Source organism: Triplophysa rosa, linkage group LG10 (assembly GCF_024868665.1).
Source record: "Triplophysa rosa linkage group LG10, Trosa_1v2, whole genome shotgun sequence".
NCBI lineage: Eukaryota > Metazoa > Chordata > Actinopteri > Cypriniformes > Nemacheilidae > Triplophysa > Triplophysa rosa.
Window position 1 is genome coordinate 23283274 of NC_079899.1, and position 21974 is coordinate 23305247.

At 39.2% G+C, this 21974-nt stretch overlaps 2 protein-coding genes across 3 annotated transcripts in view; one reads left to right on the forward strand and one right to left on the reverse strand.

Moving 5' to 3' along the window:
• Positions 1 to 10054, forward strand: part of smyd3 (SET and MYND domain containing 3) — a 128067-nt gene extending 118013 nt beyond the window's left edge. The window contains exons 11-12 of the mRNA XM_057343314.1: positions 4415 to 4523; positions 4820 to 10054. Of these exons, the coding sequence (XP_057199297.1) occupies positions 4415 to 4523; positions 4820 to 4921 (211 nt within the window). The 3' untranslated portion in view covers positions 4922 to 10054. The remainder of the gene's footprint in view (positions 1 to 4414; positions 4524 to 4819) is intronic.
• A 106-nt stretch (positions 10055 to 10160) lies between these two features.
• kif26ba (kinesin family member 26Ba) overlaps positions 10161 to 21974 on the reverse strand; it is a 72306-nt gene continuing 60492 nt past the window's right edge. The window contains exons 9-15 of one of the 2 annotated variants that reach the window (XM_057343313.1): positions 20968 to 21151; positions 18849 to 19008; positions 16362 to 16524; positions 12907 to 16246; positions 11362 to 11564; positions 11126 to 11276; positions 10161 to 10424 (exon numbers count right to left, since the gene is read on the reverse strand). In XM_057343313.1, coding sequence (XP_057199296.1) covers positions 10276 to 10424; positions 11126 to 11276; positions 11362 to 11564; positions 12907 to 16246; positions 16362 to 16524; positions 18849 to 19008; positions 20968 to 21151 — 4350 coding nt within the window. In that variant the 3' untranslated portion in view covers positions 10161 to 10275. Of the gene's footprint in view, positions 10425 to 11125; positions 11277 to 11361; positions 11565 to 12906; positions 16247 to 16352; positions 16525 to 18848; positions 19009 to 20967; positions 21152 to 21974 lie in introns of both variants that reach the window. The other variant, XM_057343312.1, reaches the window with a different exon arrangement.

Below are 21974 nucleotides of genomic sequence, written 5' to 3' on the forward strand. Positions count from 1 at the left end.
GAGCTCGGCGTGGGAGTCGGGAGGTAACGGGGAGGGTGCGGACCCAAGTTTAACAGCACGCAGAGTAAAAGGAACAAGGCCGAGCTGGATTGGGCTGTAATGGAGGGCTTTGTTATCCGTCTGTGGGTTCAGAGATCGTGTCAGAGGTGGGCAGCTGATGGACGGGCCAGTTAGAGGCGATGTGAAGGTGATGGGCCGGTCAGAACGGTAATGTTGGGAGTCATAGGTGACGGCGTGTTTGTAGGACGGATATAGGATTACAGATGAGATGAAGAAACCCAAAAGATTCCTCGACAAAATGTGTTTATGAATAAAATATGTTGTGTGTGAAGAAAGCGGCCATTGTGCTTGTGTTTTGGAAAGGTACGGTATACAAAATTGCTCTCAGCGGGCAATTTTAGTACTCGGGGCTTTCATTGCTCAATGGATTTTAAGGGAAGCATCACAATTGCTTATACTTTGAACAAACAGCGCAGTTTGTGCTGTGATACCTCATATTGTGTAACTTGAGGAGAAAAACAACTTCGATTACTGAAGTTTTTCTCTAGTGCTTCGCCTAAATTTGACAACTGTAATTCGTATTCGATGCACATTCCCATGAATATTAAAAACCCGTCTCTGTAACTGATTCTATGTTGATCAACTGATCATTTTATATGCATGTCTGTATGTACAGTAGCAACATCACAGAACAACCTTCAGATTCATTCGATTGGTGCTCAAGGAGAGTTTTTTTGTGATGGATGTCACGCGACGACCGCGGTTTTAATGTAAGCCGCAGATTACAGTGCCAGGTCTTTGTTAATGCTCTGTCATTGTCTGCCGGGCAGATTAATGATAAAAGTCTTTTGTCTTTCCTGCCGCACGGCGCACGAACAAGTTGCAGTTTGCCGGGGAGATAGAAATCGCAATTTAATATTCTTCAAAAATGGTCCCGGCAGAGATGGAGCTCTTTGTTCTTGGTAATGATCCAGCGTGGAGATGAATGGAGAGCCTGAGCTACCACTAATGGGAGTGTTAACAGGTCGCTGCGGCTCGTGGTACCTCCTCTAGCTGTTGCCACAGCAACCAGAAGTGCCACTCTCAAACTGATGGGTTTCTCCAGCATGACCAGTCAGGCTAAACCAGTGATGGAGGAGGAATTTCGGAGGAGACGTATTATCTTTGTGCACTAGTTGCGTTTGTTGAAACCATGTAGTTCAATTTGTGATATGCCTTTCGGACTCTAATGCAGGTTTAATTGAAATCCTAAAATGCAGATGTGCGCAACATTTTACTGTATATTCTGAAAACTCATTTCTTTCTCATTCATTAACCGTTTAGCGTATTGGTTAATAGAGTCCAGCAACGTGTATAAGAATGCAAATTAAGGGTAACTGTGATTAGTTTTTAATTCAGATCTATTTTTTAATGCATAAAACATTCATTATGAATGTGGTTTAATTTATAAAGAAAAAAGATTACCTTTGATTGAATTCCTACTTCCCAAGAATAAATTGCAAGAAAAAAAAATTAAAATACTGGAAACATTAATTGAAAAACTGTATTGAAAAAGGGTTATATATGGGCTCATAGTTTTATTAATTATATTTTTAATAATAATTATATTAATTTTGTATTTAGCACTGATAAGGAACAGAATAATAACAATAAACAATAATTAATAACAACAGCAATAATAATAATAATAGTAATGTCATTATAATAATTATACATTATAATTATTGTTATATATTATAGTATTATTATCTGAATTTATCAAAAATGTTCTTAAAATACAAAAAGTACCTTTATATAGAGCATTTAACAACAACTTGTCAACATTACTTTATGTAATTGCTCATAATTCTTAAATTGTGATAAAAAGATTTGTAAAAACTCATTATTCTTACCCTAACAACCACCCAGAATAACCTAGCAACCACAAAGCAACACCTTGTTGGTGTCGTCTTATTAATTTTGCCTGTGTTTTATTGACATGTAAATGTACAGTAACCATTACAGTATTTGTTGGGAATGTTATCTAAGACTTTATTTGTAATTCTTGTACATATGTATTTTTGTCTTTTGTCTTGTCTTTGTGTAGAAGCGTACAAGAAAGTTTTTTTTCCATTATACTTTATACGTGGTACATACTGTATGACAATAAATGGCTTTCGCTTTGGATGGCAGCACAGTCATTCTTTAAACTAACACGGTTGGCATAAATTGTAAATCTCTGTTTTTGTTTATTTTAGTCTAGTCGACCTTCCAGCTATTTTTTTCTGACAGTCAAGTATAAATATTTCTGAGAATATTATTTCACATCCATCATAGCCCTTCAGCTGCTAAAAGCATTTGTTCATTCTTTTGTGGTCACGTTTAAAGAGCGTGATACCTCGAGACGTTTTAACAACTAGCAAAATCACAGGAGCCTTACAAAAGGACCTGAGGACCTTAAAGCATCAATCTCTGCTATTGGATGACCTTGACAATACAATGCAGTTCTGTACCATGTGATGAATAATATTATAGAGGGCTGTCTCAAAACACAAAAGTCCACTGCAGGCAGACAGTGACTGAGCTTCTTTATAGAAGAAACCCCGGAGAGTTTGAGAACATGTGAAGAAAGCGAATGGTTTGTGATCTGAGCACTTCATCATTACTTTTACTGCCAAGGATTTGACCTTGAAGTGAAAGTCCACCAAGGCTATGAAGATAAAATCTAGAAATCTTATCGGGATATCGAGAAAATGTTCAAATTGTACAGTCACATTACAGAAGTAAAATGTGTTACAAATATTGTTTTTGTTTGAAGTATATATTTCATCTCTCATGCAACTTCAAGCACAAGGGGGCTCTGTGACATTTATGTTGTGGTTTTAAAGCGCTACACAATGAAACTGTATTGTTTGCCCGTCCCAGCACAGATTCGCACCCGTGAGTCTGGCCCGCTGCCCTCGGCTCACTGCGTATGAATGGGAATTGTGGAATAAAGGCTTTTCTCTCTAACACTGCTGACAGGGAATATCACCCTCGTGCTGACGTTAGCATGTTTCCTGCCAGCATTCCACTATTAATCTCATGTGCTCATATACCATAGATAAACGTGTAATTAAAAGCAGTGAAGCTTTCTTCTGAGACATGAGAGGTGAGATCTAACAAGAGATCGAATCAGTTTTTGTGTCTGCTACAGCAGATGTCTGATGTATTTATTGTTAAAGATGAACTGGCCGGGGAAATATTAAGAGTATTGCTTGCAGATGCTAGTTTATAGTACATTTCTGTATAATAGAAGGAACATAGATCTGTCATATAAACAATCCCACTGTAGTTTACTTTAGTATTTACTAGAGATGCACCGATATATCGGCCAATAATCGGAATCGGTCGATAAAAGCACATTTTTCACACTGTCGGCTGATAGTTTAAAAACAGACGAGGATCAGTGCCGATATATCCTGTCAATCAAAAATGGACAGAAAAATGCTACAGATGTGTACTCTGTATATAGAACATTTTAAGAAACATCATCATCATGTTCGATATTAATATTGTCATTGCACTGATATATCGGTATCGGTGGAGAAATTTAGTTTCGGTGCATTTCTAGTATTTACTATAGTAAACTGTAGTGAAATTTCTAGATGCCACTTGACAAAATGTAAACACTGGTTCAATCGTATGTATTTAAATCTTAAAGATGTTCGGTTAACATTTTCATTTGGTTATAAATTTACTGTTGTTTGCATTTTGTTCAAACGTTTGTGTAGTGTTAAAAAAAATGTGAAACTGGAAGTTTTTCTCGACCAGCGTTGGACCAATATTGTTTACCTCTTCCGAAGTGATCTAGAGTGTTTTTGAAGTTTACCTAGTAAATAGTAAAGTGTTCTACAGTATGTACTACAGTTTATCAATTCACTATAGCTGTACAGAATAGTATGCATTGACAAAGTGTCATATAATATTGTTGTCGGCTCTCCAAACTGCTACTTTTTAGGAAATGGAAAAAATATGATGTGTTAACAAGCTCTTTTATTAGTTAAATATGTGAAGGATGACCAATAGTAATTTTTTATGAAAATAATAATGGAAATGATGCAATGTTTCCATTCAACATAGACAATATATAAACTTAATATACTACAATTTACTATATTTGTATACTATAATTTTCTAACTATTTTAACTATAATTTTAACTATTGTTGCATCTTTGGTCATAGCTCATGAATGTTCCCCTCTGGCATATTTATTATGTCCATGATTTTATTATGTCCATGATATTCTGGAATACTAGTTTCTGCTTGAAACTTGAAATAATTGAGTGTTATCCCAGAGCAACGTTTTCATTTCTCCTATCACTCCGCAGTCTCTCATTTTATCATATACCTTTGTTCCTACTGCCAGTGCTCAAAATAATCCTCCTCCCACAGATTCTACTACTGTGATCCTCATCCATCCAGAGCTGTGGAGCTTCTGCGAGTGGGGAAGCTGCAGCACTTCTTGGGTAGCGTGGAGGAAGCTCAGAGAAGCTTCACACGGGTATGTTATCCACACAGAGATCAGCGCAGAACCGAAACGAGGCTTTCGATTGTGGTTGACTGTGGATGCTGGCCTAATCTAAATGTTTGTTGATAAAAAACAATGGTATAGCTGTATCTGCACTGGCTCTCTCTATCTGCGTGTCTGCTGAAAAACATGCTGTAGTTGCCAGATCTCGATCATGTGTCTTAGGCAAGCCCTCAGCATGCCCAAGTCACCGCTCACCGCTGCTAGAAAAGCCTTCTATTCTGTAAATATTCAATGAATGTTTAACTATAACCTCTGTTCATCCTCAGGCCTATGACATCATGAAGGTGACCCATGGGGCGGAGCATGCCCTGACTAATGAGGTGAGCAAGAAGCTGGGAGAGTGCCAGGCCGAATTGGGTCGAGTCTAGCCTGCCCTGTGCCGAGGCATATCCCTGTGTCATCATCGCACCGCCTGAAGACCGGCTTGAGCACAGACATCACAGCACATCTCCAGACCCCCCGTCCTCCAGCCTCTGACATGCTGGCTGTCAATCAGCACTCTGCTAAATTTGCTCTCAAATGGAATTTTTCTGGGTGGCTGTGTCTGCCACCTGCTTTTGTGCCGCTGTGTATCCGACCAGCTGGCTAGAATTAAACAAAAAAAAGAAAAAAAAGAATATTTTTTTGCGCGCCAGAGGGATGATCTGCATTGCTCTCTGCTGTGCATTTTCATTCCATTTACAGAACAGTTGAGAAAATGTTTATGGCAAGTTTTTATGTAATGCAATCAAAGTGGCTTCCCAACACATGAGCCGTTCATTTTCAACACTGAGTTTAAAAAATAAGTTGTTTGTTGGAGATTCAAGTTTTAAACATTATGATCCGACAACAAAAATTTGTGGATAAATCTGAAGCATACACGATTACAAAAGATGGCACTTTCAAATGTGCAGTATGCAACTATTACAAAGTTTAAGCGATTTGGATTGTTCCGAAGTAGAAGTTCACCGGAAAATGTACATTCCCATAATTTACTAAATGTTATCTTCTTACAGTATATGGGACTTCAACTTGAAATGTAAACAAACAGGTCTGAAGTTTGTTGATATTTTCAAATCTCATCGTTGTTTGCATGACTAGATGTCATATGGATGTTTTATGCATGTTTACGAGATGTGGGACAATCATTAAGATTTTACGTCACTTAAATCTTGCACTCAGATCAGACATTTTCAATTTAAAAAATAAGCTATAAATCATAATCATCGACATTTCACCTAAATAAAAGGTACAGGCAGGACAGAAAATTTTGAGACATACTGTTTGCGGAAATATTAAGAACCTTAGAAATGAGCCATTCAACAAAATGACTGTTGGGACGTAGCTTCTCAAAAAGGTTTATTACACTTTTGCTTAATGGTCCTTAAAACCACTTGTTTATCCATTTTAGATGATTTCATTTTGATTTAGATTTAATAATAACATGTATGTTATGCTTCATAAAGAACAGACTGAACACACATTAGTGCTTCAGTTTCTCATCATTTCTCACCAGTACTTTCATTTGTTGTATGGAGCATGCTTACTACGAAACGCATCTCATCATATTTCATCTAAACACAATTCTAAAAGATGAAAAGCGGTAGTTTTTGTATCAGTGTCACATAAATAATCAAGTTATTTGCTGAAGTTTTAAAGGGATAATTTACTAAAATGTCCTCTTAGAATTTACCATCATGTCTTTCAAAACCTGTATATGAATCTTTCCTCGGTGGATTCATATGGAAAATATTTTGAGAAATGTCTCCGTAGTTTTGTGTCTATACAATGAAGGCCAATGTTGTTTGGTTACCAACATTCTTTAAATATCTACTTTCACACTGGAGATAAAACTAAAATGGTTCCACTAAAGGTCTCAACATACTAGGAAAGCAATTTAAAAAACAGTCCCTTTAGTCCCTTTCCACAGATTTTGGTTTACATTCATGTGCCAAGTTGACGATTATTCAACTAAAAGTTTGTTAACTTTGTAAGCTGGTAAATTGTTGGTTGAAGTTTGCAAAGTGTATAATATCATGTCTTAAAAACAAAAAAGTGTCTAAGAACTGTATAGTCCATCCATACTGTATAGATCTGGGTGGAGTCTAAACATGAACACATTTTCTAGTTTATCTGGTTTATTCAGGGCTGTCTGCTTGTTTCACAATCATTTAAATGAGCAATACTACGTCTGATTTATAGAGAAGATTTCGACAATTTAGAGAGAAAGGTAATGTAATTAAAAACATTTCAGGTTATAAGGCCCAGAAGCCCACTCCTACGCCGCCAATGTTGACTAGTGACACAGTAACAGAATGCAGTCATGACTCTCGCCAGCTGCATCAGCACAGATGACGCTTCTACTTCTTCTCCGGAAATCCTTCTCATTGTGTTATTTATACTAAATCTATTTTAACCCTCATGAGTGTCGGGACACAGAAAGGCAGGGATTACACATCTCGTATCAGCTCCTCTCCTCTCACAACTCTGTATCCACTAAAGCAAACAGCTTTTCCAGATCCTCTTCTCTGAGTTGAAGATAGCATCGCAAAAAGCGTCATTCAGTTTGACAGAATGGAGCTTAAGAGGTAATAGAGGAAGCTGTTATGGAGCGACGGGTTGTCAGCAGTTGTGTGTCCGCAGGCTTTTCCAAACTCAACTCAAAGCTCTGAGTCTTTTGTTGAGCCAATGACATCATTCCTCAACATGAATGGAGACTCGCATCGTTTTAAATTGAACCCTGAAAATGAACTTTTAAGAAATGCTTGGGTCATACGTCACTCCAAAATCAAAAGACAATATATATGTTGAATAAAGCCTATATGCATAAGCTATTTTAAGGGCCATTGCATTGTACTTTTAGTGTGAATATAATACTAGTTAAAGGGATAGTTCACACAAAAATTACAAATTCTCTAATCATTTCATAAATGTGACGGTGCTTAAATGAATATAGATCAAATGCATTAATGTTCTTGGCATAATATATTTTCTTTTAATTGCCTTTAATTAAAGAGTCAATATGACCAGATTCACCCGTATGAAGAGAAGACAATAGAAACGCTTCCTCCTCCTATTCCGGTATGTAATTGAAATCAGTTCACTTTTATTACGACAATGAGACTTTCCACCCTAGACATTCTGATATGATGGGAAACTATGAGATCTGTCAGCTATTGGATGAACTTGCAAAATTAAAATGGAATTCATTTTTCTGAACAATGCTCAAAACGTCTTCTAAGTTTATCAAAAGCTGCATCTAACGTTAATGCCTGTTCATTGGAGCATCTCAAAATCCAGCCCTGAAAGCCGTGGAGATTTAGGCATTACTGATGGATTGAAAGAGACATCTGTAAAGTAATTAAAACCAAAATTGAAGAAAAACAGACAAACTGGGTTGCGTACATAACTTTTTTTATATAAGAAATCCCACCAAAAAGCAGACGTTCCATGCAGCAGAATAAGGTTTACACCTTTACAGAAACGATTGTGAGAACAAAAAAAGCGGTATAACAAGTCTTGTATTCTTATTTTGTGCATTAGAGCAGATTAAAACAAAGTACTTTTTTATAAATCGCTTGTGCAGAATGCAGAAGAAGGCAGAAAAGGAATTACACTTCCAAAGCGTTCTTTATTTACAGTACATCTGTCCATATGTCAGTCAAAGATCTGCTTTCCCATATAACACAAGAAATCATGCCGTATGTCTCAGTATAAACATGAAGCGATATGTTGACAAAAACGTTCATCACACACATCTCTAATGACACCTCTTGTGAAAAAAAAGAGAGAGGTCTTACAGTTTTGCAATCATCTTTGTGAACATTAAAGCGCATTAAGGACAATATTCTTTTCACATTGTACCGAACACCACACAATGCATAAGCTGAACAATCCACAAATGTGTCCGGATGTGTCGCGTTGTGATGAAACATGAATAAAACATGTGACCAGGAGCATGTCGATATTGCATCGTCTCTCATCTCCCATGATTTGGCGATAGGCGCATTTACGAAGAAATGCAAAAAAGTTAACTTTATATATATATATATATATAAAGAACAAAAGTGAAATATAAGTATATATTTATATTTATATATATGGCATGACGTTAGCTACTGTACAATTTTAATGCATAGTGCTTTGCAGGCTAATATGCGTAAATAAATTATAGAATATAAGCATCTCTGTCATACAGGCCTCCTGAGGTAAAAAATAAATAATATCCTTCATTCATTACAATGCCAAAAGGGCAGAGGGAATGACGGGTTCCCCATTGCTTCGGCGGGACGAGGGGTGAAGTGTGAACGGAGAAGCGTATGAAGTCTTTAGGACCAGAAACAGGCTATACTGTATATCTTCATCTATAAACGTTTAGAGCTGAAACCATCTCAAGCACCATATATATAAACAGACTTTTACCGAAGTGTAAGCATGTTGACAATGAGACCACGTAGAGTAACATTTTTTAATGGAATGCAACACGAAAGTGTGAACTACATTAGATTTGATATTGCGTCAAATACAGATGTTCCTTGTTACCAATTAGAAAAGATTACGGAAGGGGCAAGAACCACTGTAAATCAGGGGACATGTGTCTGCCAAAAATATCTCTATTTGTTCCTCCCACTTCTTGGAAGATAATCATTATATTTTAAGAGTTTTCTTTTGGCTGCAGTCCAATGATAAAGTAAACTAATCTTACCGTGGCGACTGCCAACGTCTGCCTTTTAGCAAATCAGTTAGGCTTACCAGGCGAATGTCACGCAATTATTACTCATAAGCAAAGCTTATAAATCCGATGCTGTACCCCCATCCCAATTTTCAGATTGCTTTTATACCCCTGGCCAGGAAGTTTTTCATTTGGAGAAAATCAATCGAGCATCAATCTGGCATGAGAAGCTTTTGTTTCTATAGCTATTAATATTCAAGATCCTTGTCGGTCCTGCCAGACTGAGGATTCTTCTCGTATCTCAAGCGTGACACGCCGGAGTGGCCCGAGCCCGAGGCGTCGCTGCTGTAAATGCCAACAGAACCGCAGGGGATGTGAAAAATCCATGATCCTGTGCCAGAATAATTACTCTACATCTCGTGCTGTGCTATTTCACACAACGTGAAACACTCTAGGTGGTCTCAGTGTCTTCAAGAATACAAAAACGAATATAAAACACACGTAACAGTTCATGTCACATGTAACGATACAAATACAAGTTACCAAGACAGTGAATCAAAGAGTTTAAAACACTTAGTTGAACAAGCAGTTAGAATTTTCATTTAGTATACCTTTGAACTTTTTTTGTTCGTATGCATTTTTTGTTTAGGCTAGCACCATCTGTACACAAATATGAAAACGTCTTTCCACAGAAGATATTGAAGTGTTCGCAAGGCACTTGTCGTCCTTTTTGTTCTATTTTTCATTCATCTTGTGATCTAGCGTTTCATTCTTATTTTCCACGAATGGCAACGTAATTCTTTCGTTCACAACCAGCGGGCGAACCGCAACCAACAGCATCAACGTTCCAAAGTGCTCAACGAGTAATGTGGGAGAAACGTTTTTCTTTCGGCACTCTGACTCTCCAAGTCCAGCCTTTTTGGTTCCCCCCAAAAACCCATTTTAGAAAAATATCGAGCCTTTTTGTTTCCTCCATCATTGAACGAGACGCACTTGCTCTCATACACACCCACGTACAACCGGTTGATCCATCCGACTTCCCATTGTCCTCAACGCTGTGTGGCGAATCCTTTACCGTCGCCGACAGGTGATGTCAAAGCATGTGATCATCATGAGATGAGCTTTGCAGAAGTTGACCCGGTTCTCCAGACGTTCCGTGACGAACTCCAGAGCCTCCAAGTACTCCAGAGAGTCCACTTCAAACGTCTGCTGAAGGTCAACTGCAATCGTAGAGGTACCGTTATAATAAACAGATGTTGAAAAGGAGAAATAAACCGCACTCGTGTTTGTGCTAATGGAACGTTTAAGAGGACTCGGGGGGAACTTGACTTGCGGCGCTAACAGCATTGTTTATTCGCAAGGGATGTCTGTGTTGTTTAAGAACCCGATTCACTGCAGGAATTATGCAAATAAGGTAATGCTTCAAACACGCCCAAAAAATGAGATTTGCATGGCACAATTCACATGCAGATTCATTGCAGATGAACAACATCGCTTCACCGCTGTTATCCAAACTTAAACCGATGAAATGGCGCGTCTGGATACATTCCAAGTTATAATGTTCTTCTCCATCATTTAATCGTCAGTTGGTAAATTACTTACCACTATTGGTTTACACAAATGTCTCTTTTAATTTCGTTCTATTAATTGCGTTTGCTATTAGCGGTTTCAGAAAGCAGTTTATAGCACAATGTCAAATGTGCAGACTATTGCATAGTAAGAAATACAAACTAAATAGACGTACAGTGAACTCATTTAAATACTCCTGGTTAATTATTCAAACAAGTTTCTGTGTTAAAACGGTATGCAAAAGCATCGCAACTGTGGAGTAATTTACTTTATTATATTTGAATACGACTAGCATCTCTTAGAAAGAATACAACAAAGTGTAAACCTTCAGTCCCAAGTGTTGAGATCTTACATTCAGTGGTCCATTTCTCCGGCTCCAGCATCAGATGCTGTTTGGTCTGCTCTAGCTCTTTCTTCAGCCAGTCGTATTTGGCCCTGACCTCTGAGATCCTCTGCTGCCGATGCTCCAGGATTTTCAGTTTGGCACTGAAGTACAGCACTTCCTAAGGGGACAGCAGTAAAACGTGAGACATCCATCCAAAGAACAGTCGGGGGACGGTTCTAAAAATCACACAACCGCTCACTTACTTTATTGCCCGCGGTTCGCCTTCTCTGTAGACGCTCGACATCATCAATCTCATAAACCTTGATCTCGAAGGGTTCGGTTAGACCCCTCTGAGCAGGCCGGAGGGGCCCGTCCACCCAGCGGACCCCTGGACTGATGATAGGCTTTCTCACAGGGGACGAGGTGTCCAAGGTGAGGTTGGGAATCAGCCGTCGCCTCTGAGTCCCTATAAAAAGAAAGGAAATCGGGATTATGGAAAATTATTCATTCATGAATAATAAATAAATAAGTTTAAATGAATAAATGCGTTTCTATTTTTTATTTTAAATAAATTATTGGTGTTATAAATTTTACAAAACATAATTTCAAAGATTATAAATGACCTCTATGTAAATGTTTATTTATTTTATTTTTTGTATTGTGTTGTATTACATTACATTGCATTGTTTTATACACACAGCATAAACCATAATAATAGTTTATTAAATATAAAGCCTGATTTGATTAAATTGAAGTATTATTTACATTTAGACCCAAGAAAACAACCAATATTTATCACCGAATAATCCGTGGTGGAATTTCTTTATCAACTTTAACTATATAAAGTTACAGGAAAAATATGCGCTGCAATTTATTCACACAGACCGCTGAGATAACAGCAACAATCCAGCATATCTGCAGTCTACAGAAATGAGGTCTGCACTGAATTGTCTCTCCTTTTTGCATACAAATTGACAGCTCCAGGTCTGCTGATGTTTCATCTGATTTGGAACCAAAGAACACGACAGAAAAGGTCAAACTTTCATTATCTCTCATTCTTCATGTTCATCATTTTTGAACAAGAGAGAATAAGAGCTCAGAGCTCAGAAGAACGTTACCGGTGGCAGTTGATGTAAATTTCAATTGCAAACTGTGGTTGTGCTTTTATATCCTGCTCTCGTTTTCAAATGCTGCATTCACAACACGATTAGAATACTGCTTTTCTTTGCGGTCCAACGTGTACTGGTCTAGCTTTTGTTTCTGTTGTTCCAGAGGTAGGGTTTAAATTATCACAGTTAAAGCAGCATGCAAACGTTTGCGGTGCTGAGAGATAGGGTAAAATTCTTTGCCTGAGGAAACGACGGCGCAGGTCTGTGTTCGGGATTTATTCAGCACTAAATATTCACAGACCACCCACAGCCGGGTTTGGCAACTGCTAGCAGACTAAGACCGGGATCATAACAGATCTTTCAAGTAAGTGTGAGGGAGTACAACTGAATAAAAAGTGTTTGTTTCTTCCAACGTTATCTGGAATGAGACCTGAAAGCTTTGCAGTACAATAAATACTGTAGAGCACAGTCCATTAGGGAATATATTCATTGTTAAGACACCTACTTTATTGTTAAGAGTAAAAAGTTGGACACTATGATGCGCCATAAAATATACTTGCCAGACGTGGCAAAACAGAGATCATATCCGTTGTGGGAAATTATGTTTTAGAATTGTGTAGGGCAAATAGTTTTTTCATAAATTTAAATATGGACTTGGTATTCAAAGATTCTTTAGAACGAATGCATGTGTACACTCACCAGTATTACTTCTTTTCTTTGAGTTCTTTAGGCTCCTGCGACCACTGATGGAACTGCTGTTCTCACTCATTGAGTCCTGAGCGGATGACGTGCTTCCAGTGGCCTCGCTGTCCCGTATCATGCTCTCATAGCCACTACTGCCTCCGCTGTGGTAAAACAAGGCGGTCTTTCCCATGGCTGGAGGAAGCTCTCCGCTCAGTACACTACTATTGTCACTGGCGTGCCCGCTACTGCACCGGTGAGGCCTTCTAGGGGCAGTAATCTTACTGTAGGGAGAAGGCAAAGTTTGCACCACCGGCCTTTCATCTCCTTGTGCTGCTGCTCCTTTGTCTTCAGAGTCAGAAGCCCCTCGTCCTTGGGAAGCACGTGAGATGGCACTACTCTGTAAAAGTTCAGAGATTCGTCCATTCACTGCCCTTAAAGGTAGCTTTGACGCTAACCCTGTCCCCCTACTGCGACTCAGGGACTGTGTTGACCAAGAATTTGGGTTTTGGTTCTTTCCGTTGGGTGGCAAACTCGAGCTTCTGTTCACTGACTGCGGGAGAGACTTTGTGGAGAAACTTAGAGTCTTGGTGCTAGATGTTGATAAGCTTCGACCTTTGGGACTTGCCATGAGGAGTTTGCTAACGGCAGAGATTTTGGATTGACTTGCTTTGGGTGACTGCGGCGCGTTGTTGTTGCCATTTGGTCCATTGGTGGGTGATGAGATTAAACCACGGTTGATGCTTCTACCTGTTCTTGGCATTGTGCTGTCTTTCATGACTCCTCCTTTGGAGCCCAGAGAGGTCAAACTCTCAGCCCTCTCCAGGGAATAGCAGTCATAATGCGCCCCATGGGACCTGCCTAAGGAATTGGTTCTGTTTGCTAACTGTTCAAGTTTTGCACTAAACAATCTACTGCTCTCTACATTTGGTGTTTTGTGTTTACCACCCAAGTCTTCAGGTGTGCTGCCAAGAAGTGTGTGAGTGTTTCCTGGGTTATGTTGAGGACTTGCTCTGTTCCTCTGGTCAAGGCTAGATTTCCTTATTGGTGGCAATGGGGGGATTCCTTTCTGACGGGAGAAGAAACCCGGTCTCCCTGCTGAACTTTTTCTTTCTAGTGTGGCTCTGGGACTGCAGGGCGTGGAGGTAGTCACCCCAAGGCTTTTATACTCTCCACTTGTGTAACGGTATGTTGAGTCTTCCAGATCATCCTGCTTATTCACCCGATGCCATGCACGAGGGAGACTGCCCGTCCTAAAGATGTCTGCAGAGTACACTTGAGTAATGCTTTCAGATGCGTTGAACATCACCTCGCAGCCATCCACCACTCGATTCATGGAATCAGGCGAGTATACTGCTTCATTACTGTTCTTGTCGAGGATGCATTTTCTTTTTACAGATTCAGGTGTTTGTTTCTCAGATTTTGCCTCAATCTCCTTAGGCTTGGTTTCTTCATCACCCTCCCTTTTCATCCAAGGGTCATCAAAATTTAGCTCACTTGATAAGAAAATAGGTGGAGATTTGGCTTGCATGTCCTGCACTAGCATGGGCTTAACAGCAGCGCAAGGTTGAGTTGTAACGTTGGTTTTAAAAGGAACATAACCACTTGAAGCTGAGAATGTCTTGTCTGGTTTGTGGTTAGTAGGTGTGTTTTTATCATTCACGTTGTCAGTTTTATTGAAATCTTTCTCAGAGTTCCTTTGCCCGTTTGGCTCAGGGACACCTTCAAATTCCACTTCCTCTTGAATTTTCAAAAGCCTGTCTTCAGCTAGTGCCTCACCTTGTCCAAAGCACTGCTGGGAAACTAAACTATAAGACGACTGGTCACCATCACTTCCAGCGCTCATTTCACTCAGCCACGAGCTTATTGAAGAGCGTCGGCTAGCCTGCACTTCGCCCTCGTTCTTGTTGAGAGGCAGGAATTTAGCCATGTTGACTTCTGAAATGGTAGCAGTGGTGGTGCAGGGAGCAGTGGTGTAATGCTCCAGGTCTTCACTCATGCTGCTGATGATACTAACAGGCCTTGAACATGAGGCTACAGCTTGTACTGAACAGTCACTGTTAAAGCTGATAATACTGGTAGGTCGTCCATTTTCCATCGCCCCATTAATTGTCCGTTTTTCCACCAAGGTGAACACCAACTCATCTTCTCCATTTGGCTCCAACGGCTGTTGTAATGTAACTGTGGCTGCGTTGTTCTTCAAATCTTTTCTGTCCATAGGGAGCTGGGGAACATCATCACACAGTGTCTCGGCTGATCCGATGCTATTGCAGGATGAAGATCTTCTTAGGACCTGTGGACTCATTCCCACTGGAGAGGTTCTAGATTCAGGGTTAAGCAAAGATTCCATGGATGACTTTCTAGAGTCCTTATAAAGATTTTGGGAGGAGTGAGGAGGTGTGCTAGGCATTACTCCTTTCTGGGTGTACACTTTGCAGCGCTGAGAGGGAGACGACGGCGATTTGTATTCTGCGGTTTTAGTAAGACTGGCAATGCCTAACCTGGGAGAGCCCATAGGACGAGTCTTCCCCTCACTGCTGCTCCCACCACTGATGGATTCTCTGCTGTCGTGTAAGCTGGAGCTTTTGGCCCTCTGAAGAGGTGTGAGTTGCCCGACACCACTACTACCCGTCACACTTCTGCTGGTGGAGAGTCCACAACTGCCTGTTGAACATTGTGCCAAGCTTTCAATAATCGAATGAGCAATCTCTGCTTCTTCAACCACCTCACGGATTTCCTCCAGCTGCTGGTCATTAGAGATCCTTTTGGGAGAACTGGATAGCTGGCTTTCCTTGACGTCTTGGCCAGGCTCAAATTTGGCAGCTTTGTTGTCAGGGGCTTCTTCGAACGGGAATTCGGTAACTTCTTCTCGTCCGTCGATGCAGTCAAGCCTTTCTTGAAGCTCTGCAAAAGTGTTGCACTTAAGACAATCTTTCTCCTTTTTACCCGACTCTGGTCCCTCTTCCGGCACAGGCGGAAGCGGCTGAGGATGAATGTGTTGTGAGGCCTGAGCAATTTGGGCTACAGCCTGTTGTTGAGACGGTTGTGACTCCAAAGGAGCCGTAATGGGATCTGGTATATTTGTATGCAGGGATGGGATGATAGGAACAAACTCGGGAGGACCTTCGTTGTCTGTTAGCTCTTTGTCTGAGAGGGCTGAGCCATTTGGACCCACGTAGATAACTGTGTCACAAGACTGCTCGCTGCTGGAATAGTCATCTGGGTCACTGGAGAGGTGAAGCAGGGGCATCTCTGAATCAACAACATTTCGGGAATGAATGGTTCTTAACTGCGTTGGACGGCGCATTCTTCCTTCTTCGCATGAGCTTTCGCCACCAGAGGAGCTGGATGTGTATTGCTATAAAAGAAAACATAAGTGATAAATTCATTTATTGTATTATAAAGTACATACTGTATAGTCCAAGACTATTGAGTGATTTAGAAAATTAGGAACGGTGCCATACCACGCTTACTTTAGCCTTCTTTTTCTTCAGCCTAAGAACCCGAGAGGCAATCTGAAGGGTGGAGAGGGTCTCTGGGAAGTTGTTAGGAGATAAGGAGATGTGAGCTATCATGGTGGTGCGACAATTCATGTTGCCCAGGGACTCTCGTAATAGCATGGTCAGCTTACTATCTCTGTCGACAAAAACATCAATGAAATGTTAATTTTGTTAGCAGACAGATATGAACATACATGAAGCGATTATGTTTTAAATGCTTTAATTTCACTTTGTTTTAATGCTACCTTAAACACCTTTAACATATTAATTAACAGAACCTTTTAATGTAGACCTTTTAAATAACTAAAATCCGACTGGATAGTTAAATTCTGTTTGGCCACCTTCATTTGCTGACCCAATTAAAAAAACATGACTCTCGGACAGTCTCTATATTTAGAGAGAGAGAGACAAAGAGAGAGAGAGGAACACTTTCTGTTCTGTCTGTCTTCCCCATGGCAACCATTAGAGGTGATATATAAAGCTGTTTTTTCAGAGATGAGTCAGCTACCATAATGAAATGCACATGTAAACCTATTTACAGACATAGACGGTTTACAAGAATGATAAATGTGCTCAAATAAACTAAGCTGATTATTGTCAAGCGATATATGAACAGTGAGCATATGGCTATCTAAGCATACAGTACACAGCAATTCTTTAATTTATTACAATGATGTAGCAAAATATACAGACATGTTTTATAAAGACATGACTTAAAGAGACAGTCCCCCCACAAAGAAACTACCATAGTAGGAAAAATTACAATGATAGTCAAAAGTGCCCCAGAACTGTTTGCTTTCTTACAATCTTTAAAATATCTTCTTTTGTGTTCTTTTGTTTTTCCTACTATGGCAGTCAGTGGTGGGCAAGAACTGTTTGGTTACACGCATTCTTCCAACTATCTCTCTCTGTGTTCATCACAACAAAGACATTTTTGGGTGAACTGTTCCTTTAAGGCTAACACTATACAGTATATTCACCCATTTGCAAAAAATACAAACACAATTAATATAAAGATGTTGTGATTTGGTTGATTGTTTCTGTGCCCTGGATTAACAATTGCATCCCAGTTTAAAATGAATCATTAATTCTAAATCTGACATTTCATCAGAGAGGTTAAATCCTTCAATTAGAGAAATAAAAAGCAGCTCCGACGTTATTTAGCGCTAATTAAATCACCGCGCAAAACTGGTGACTTTTGTGCATTTATATTCATTTATGATACATGCATATTAATTCAACTTATCTAGTACAAATGCCGCGTTTCTGTGAAATGCTCCAAACCCTAATTAAATCTCAGCTCTCCAGAGCGCTCACAATTCTAGGCTTAAACCCCACGATGCTTTGCAATGTAAATTTGCCGTGATTAAATTTGGCAGCCATGTTATAAAAAACCCCACGTGCCTCAAGGGAGCTCATCGGAAACGGTGCAAATAAAAACGGGTCTGGAACATGCACGGCAGCTTCTAGAAGTTGCCTGTTTAACCCAAATTAACATGTTGCTTAAAGAAAACAAAGTAGCAGTTGCAGTGAAATGGTCTGTGTTAAGGACATTAGATGAACCCCAGTGAATGTGAAACGACATCTGTCTCTATGTGGTTGTCTGGCGGAAGCTAATTCACTTACACTATCTACAACCCCTGAGAAGAAGTAACGGTTACAATCTCTCGACAGACTTGATGTAGTATTAGAATCCATTAATAATTGCTCACATCAAGGGCTAGAAAATGTCAGTTTGTACATATTATTCAAAAATTAGCACATTGTATTGCATCTTCAATGAGTTTAGCCCCAGGCGAGTTACTTTTTCAGCGATGCTTGTAGGTAAGACTGAAGATTCTGAAAATGAGTGTGCTTTGGAATAAAATAACAGTATACGAACAAAAATGTAAGACACAGACCAGCTAAAAAGTGGCCAAAACCCATCTTACCCCTGTTGAAAAAACCAGCATATGCTGGGTTAGGTATGTTTCGATGCTGGTTTGACCAGCTTAAACCAGCACAAACCAGCATATGCTGGGTTTTTTCAACAGGGACAACAGCTAATAAATCACCCTTACAAAAATACATCTACTTCAAGTTCATTTTAAGTAGTTTTGTGTAGGGTTCAACTAGCAGTATACAGTACTTGTGATGTCTTGTGTACTACTTGAGACTAAACTGGCCCACTTTTTGTTTAAACTTTTCAAATGTAACAATAGTAAACTTTTGAGTAGCCTACACAACTATACTACTAGTGAACTTAAAGGAATCCTGGAAGTTTACTAGTCCAATACTTGTAGGATGTTTTTAATTTATTAAAGTACATTTTGAAGTATACTTTCTTATTTTTTAGTTTAAAACTATTATACTTACAGTGCACTTGAATAAACGTTTTGTAAGGGCATCTAAAGCTGGTTTCAGCTTTTTTAACAAGGTAAATACGTCATATTTATTATATACTGTGTAGAGAAGTCTTACTTGTAAGGGATGTGCTTGCTGCCATTGACTAAAGCCAGTATGACGTTCCCAAGGGCAGATAGAGAGAGACACAGTCCTGTTGTGCTGTCTCGGGTCTTGCTCAAAACCTTCACACAACTGCCCAGATCAATGAGATGCAGTCGACTCCTGCCTCCAGACACTAGACAAAAGAGATTTTTAGTTCACCCAAAACAAATAACGGTAACACTTTAGAATAATGGTCCGTTGTTAACAAGTAACTATGCAGAAAGTAATAGGCAGTACTACATTAAATATATCTCTATGGATAGGCTATATATGTAGAATATATCCATTCATGTTTTGGTATTTGGCTTTTGGTATTTGTATTTATTCATAAATTAGTTTCCACAAACAACCTATTTTTTCACTTTATGTACGTTAATGTTTGAGATTAGTAATTAATTGTTTTTTCTTTATTAATTGGTCATAGTTCGCAAGTAGTTGTCAATGATGGCATTTTTCTTTAGTAATTATCAAATACCAAATAAGGAACTACCTTTGTCCTAAATTAGCTATTACTTACTGCTTAGTTAATCTTGCTTCTATATTAGTTAATAGTATTAAGGTAAGTGTTAATGTAGTACTGCCTATTACTTTCTGCATAGTTACTTGTTAACAACGGACCATTATTCTAAAGTGTTACCCAAATAACATATCTCATCATATGTCTTCCTTACATGGAACACAAAGAAGGATTTTCATTTCGAAAAATGTTCATCCAGAAGATTGGATTTTTGCCTCGCACAATAAAAGTTGTTTACTTAAAGGGAGAGTTTACTCAAAAATAAAAACTACTCTCCCTCGAGTTGTTTCAAAGCTGTATCATTTCTTTTTTCTGTTGAACACAAAAGAAGATATTTAGAAGAATGCAGGAAACCCCACCGTTCTGGGGCGCCATTGACTACCATAGTAGTTTCGTTTCCTACTATGGAAGTCAATGGTGCCTCAAAACTGTTTGGTTACAACATTTATTCATTTGACGCTTTTATCCAAATTTCTTCTAAATATCTTTTGTGTTCAGTGGAACAATAAAATGTATATACTGTAGTTTGAAACAACTTGAGGGTGAGTAAATGATGACAGAATTTCCATTTGTGGGCAAACTGTGCCTTTAAAAGTATGTTTACCGAGCCTGTCATTTGCTTACATTCTGCCCCATATCTCCATGTGTTTTCCACTAAGAAAGATTTTTTGATGATCTATTTAAAAGGAATGTTGCTCGACTTCTCATAAATGTGTCTAAAAAAAGCAAAACTACTGCAGCAAATACCAGAGTACTTTGAAGAATACCGTAGTGCGCGTCCAAAATGCATCCAAACCCATTGTAGTACTTTAGTGATCGATTTAAGTGAAGACAATATCACTCACTGTTTTGTCATATTTAAAGAGCCGCTTATTCAAAGCCTTGAAAAATGCTTGCAAACGTTTTAAATAAAACAGAATATGAATTTGTCAAAACTCTAAATGGTAATATTATTTCCTGTGAGATTCTACAAACTAAACCTATAGTCGTGGAAACGTTTCGGGTGGATTTCATGTCTATCATCACACTCACATGCTTGTGCACAGTTTGGAGGTAATTCAAGTTACCCTGATACCTCAAAAGCTCAGGCGAACACATCTGGTTTTACTTTCTGCTCCCAGCACAGTCTCCGTCAGAAAGATAAAAAGCTCACTCGTGCCAAAAAGAACGTTTCCCGTGATAAGAGAAATTAGCACTGTTCTCCAGAAATAGCCCAAATTAGCACAACAGCTTTTAACATCAGATAGTACGTCACATTAGCAATGGGCTGATATCACGTTCTGTCTAAGATGATCAAGGACTGAGTATTTATAAACCAGACTGGCAACATTCTGAAGCAAAACTTTGACTTAAAGTACAGCATGAGGTAAACAGGTTTGACAGACGTTCTTAATGAGATGGCCATAATGACTGAGGCTGGCAACTGTTGCAGATTTATTCAAATGAATGATGTTAATGACACCTAAGTGCATACAAGTCCATTAAAACTGACGAAAAGATGATTTACACCTTGGAGCTTGAATTTCAATGCAATCTGGTCAAGCAGTATGTGACATAACCAAATGTTCTACTCACTTCCTCCCTTGCCGGTCTTCTCCATTCGATACTGGTAGATGTGAAGCGTGAAGAGCATGTGAGAGTTACGATGCTCCTCTTCATCGCAGTCCGGCTTGCTGCTGTACCGGGCCGCAATGGCAGCGTCCAGGAAGAAAGCGGCTTTTTCTGCGGTTGGAGCTCGCAATTCGCTCTGATTCTGCAACTGTATCCAAACACAGAGAATGCAAACATCAGTCTGTAGCAAACTCTCTGAGAAAACAGCACTCGCTTTGTTTTCTTCAACATTTACAATATCATGTTGTTTTTCTAAACAACACTGTGGATAAATAAAACAAAGCATCAAAATACCGTCTTAATGTCTGAATGGAAACGTTTGTTATTGAGGAAAAACGTATTTCATGTAAGCACTTTGGTATCACGCCTGGAGCCTGTCGGAGCGTGTCGTAGGAACCGGAGAAGTGGAGGCATTGCAATCCACTGCTGTGAGGTATCGGTCCAAGATGAGATTAGCGCTGATGTCTGGGGGATTAAAGACACAGCGGTTGCCTCTACCCGACTAATCCTTTCATCATGTATTAGCATTTTACCAACAATGCCATCTTTATTGGACGTTGATTGTCGTGCTTGTTTTTCTACGCAGATAATCCTCGAGTACGGAAACTTCTTACGTGTCAGGTGTGGTAAATGTGTACATTTTCTCTGCCTAACGTTATATCCGAGTGTCATTTGAAAAAATGCATTAAATTCTCGGTTAATTATCACATTAAACAATCTCACTTATATGCCTCTGGGCGGTTTATTTTGCAGTTATAACCATCTATCACATGGCTGGTAAGCCAATAAACAAAACATGGCAATAAAATATAAGGCCGTTTCTCAATTCCAAATTGTTCTCACGGAGACCGGTCTTGCGAGGCGGCCTCGGAAGAACGCGCCGCAATGACTTATATATATATATATATATAATTCAATTATTTGTCAAGTATGGTGACCCATATCCGAAATGTGACTCTGCATTTAACCCA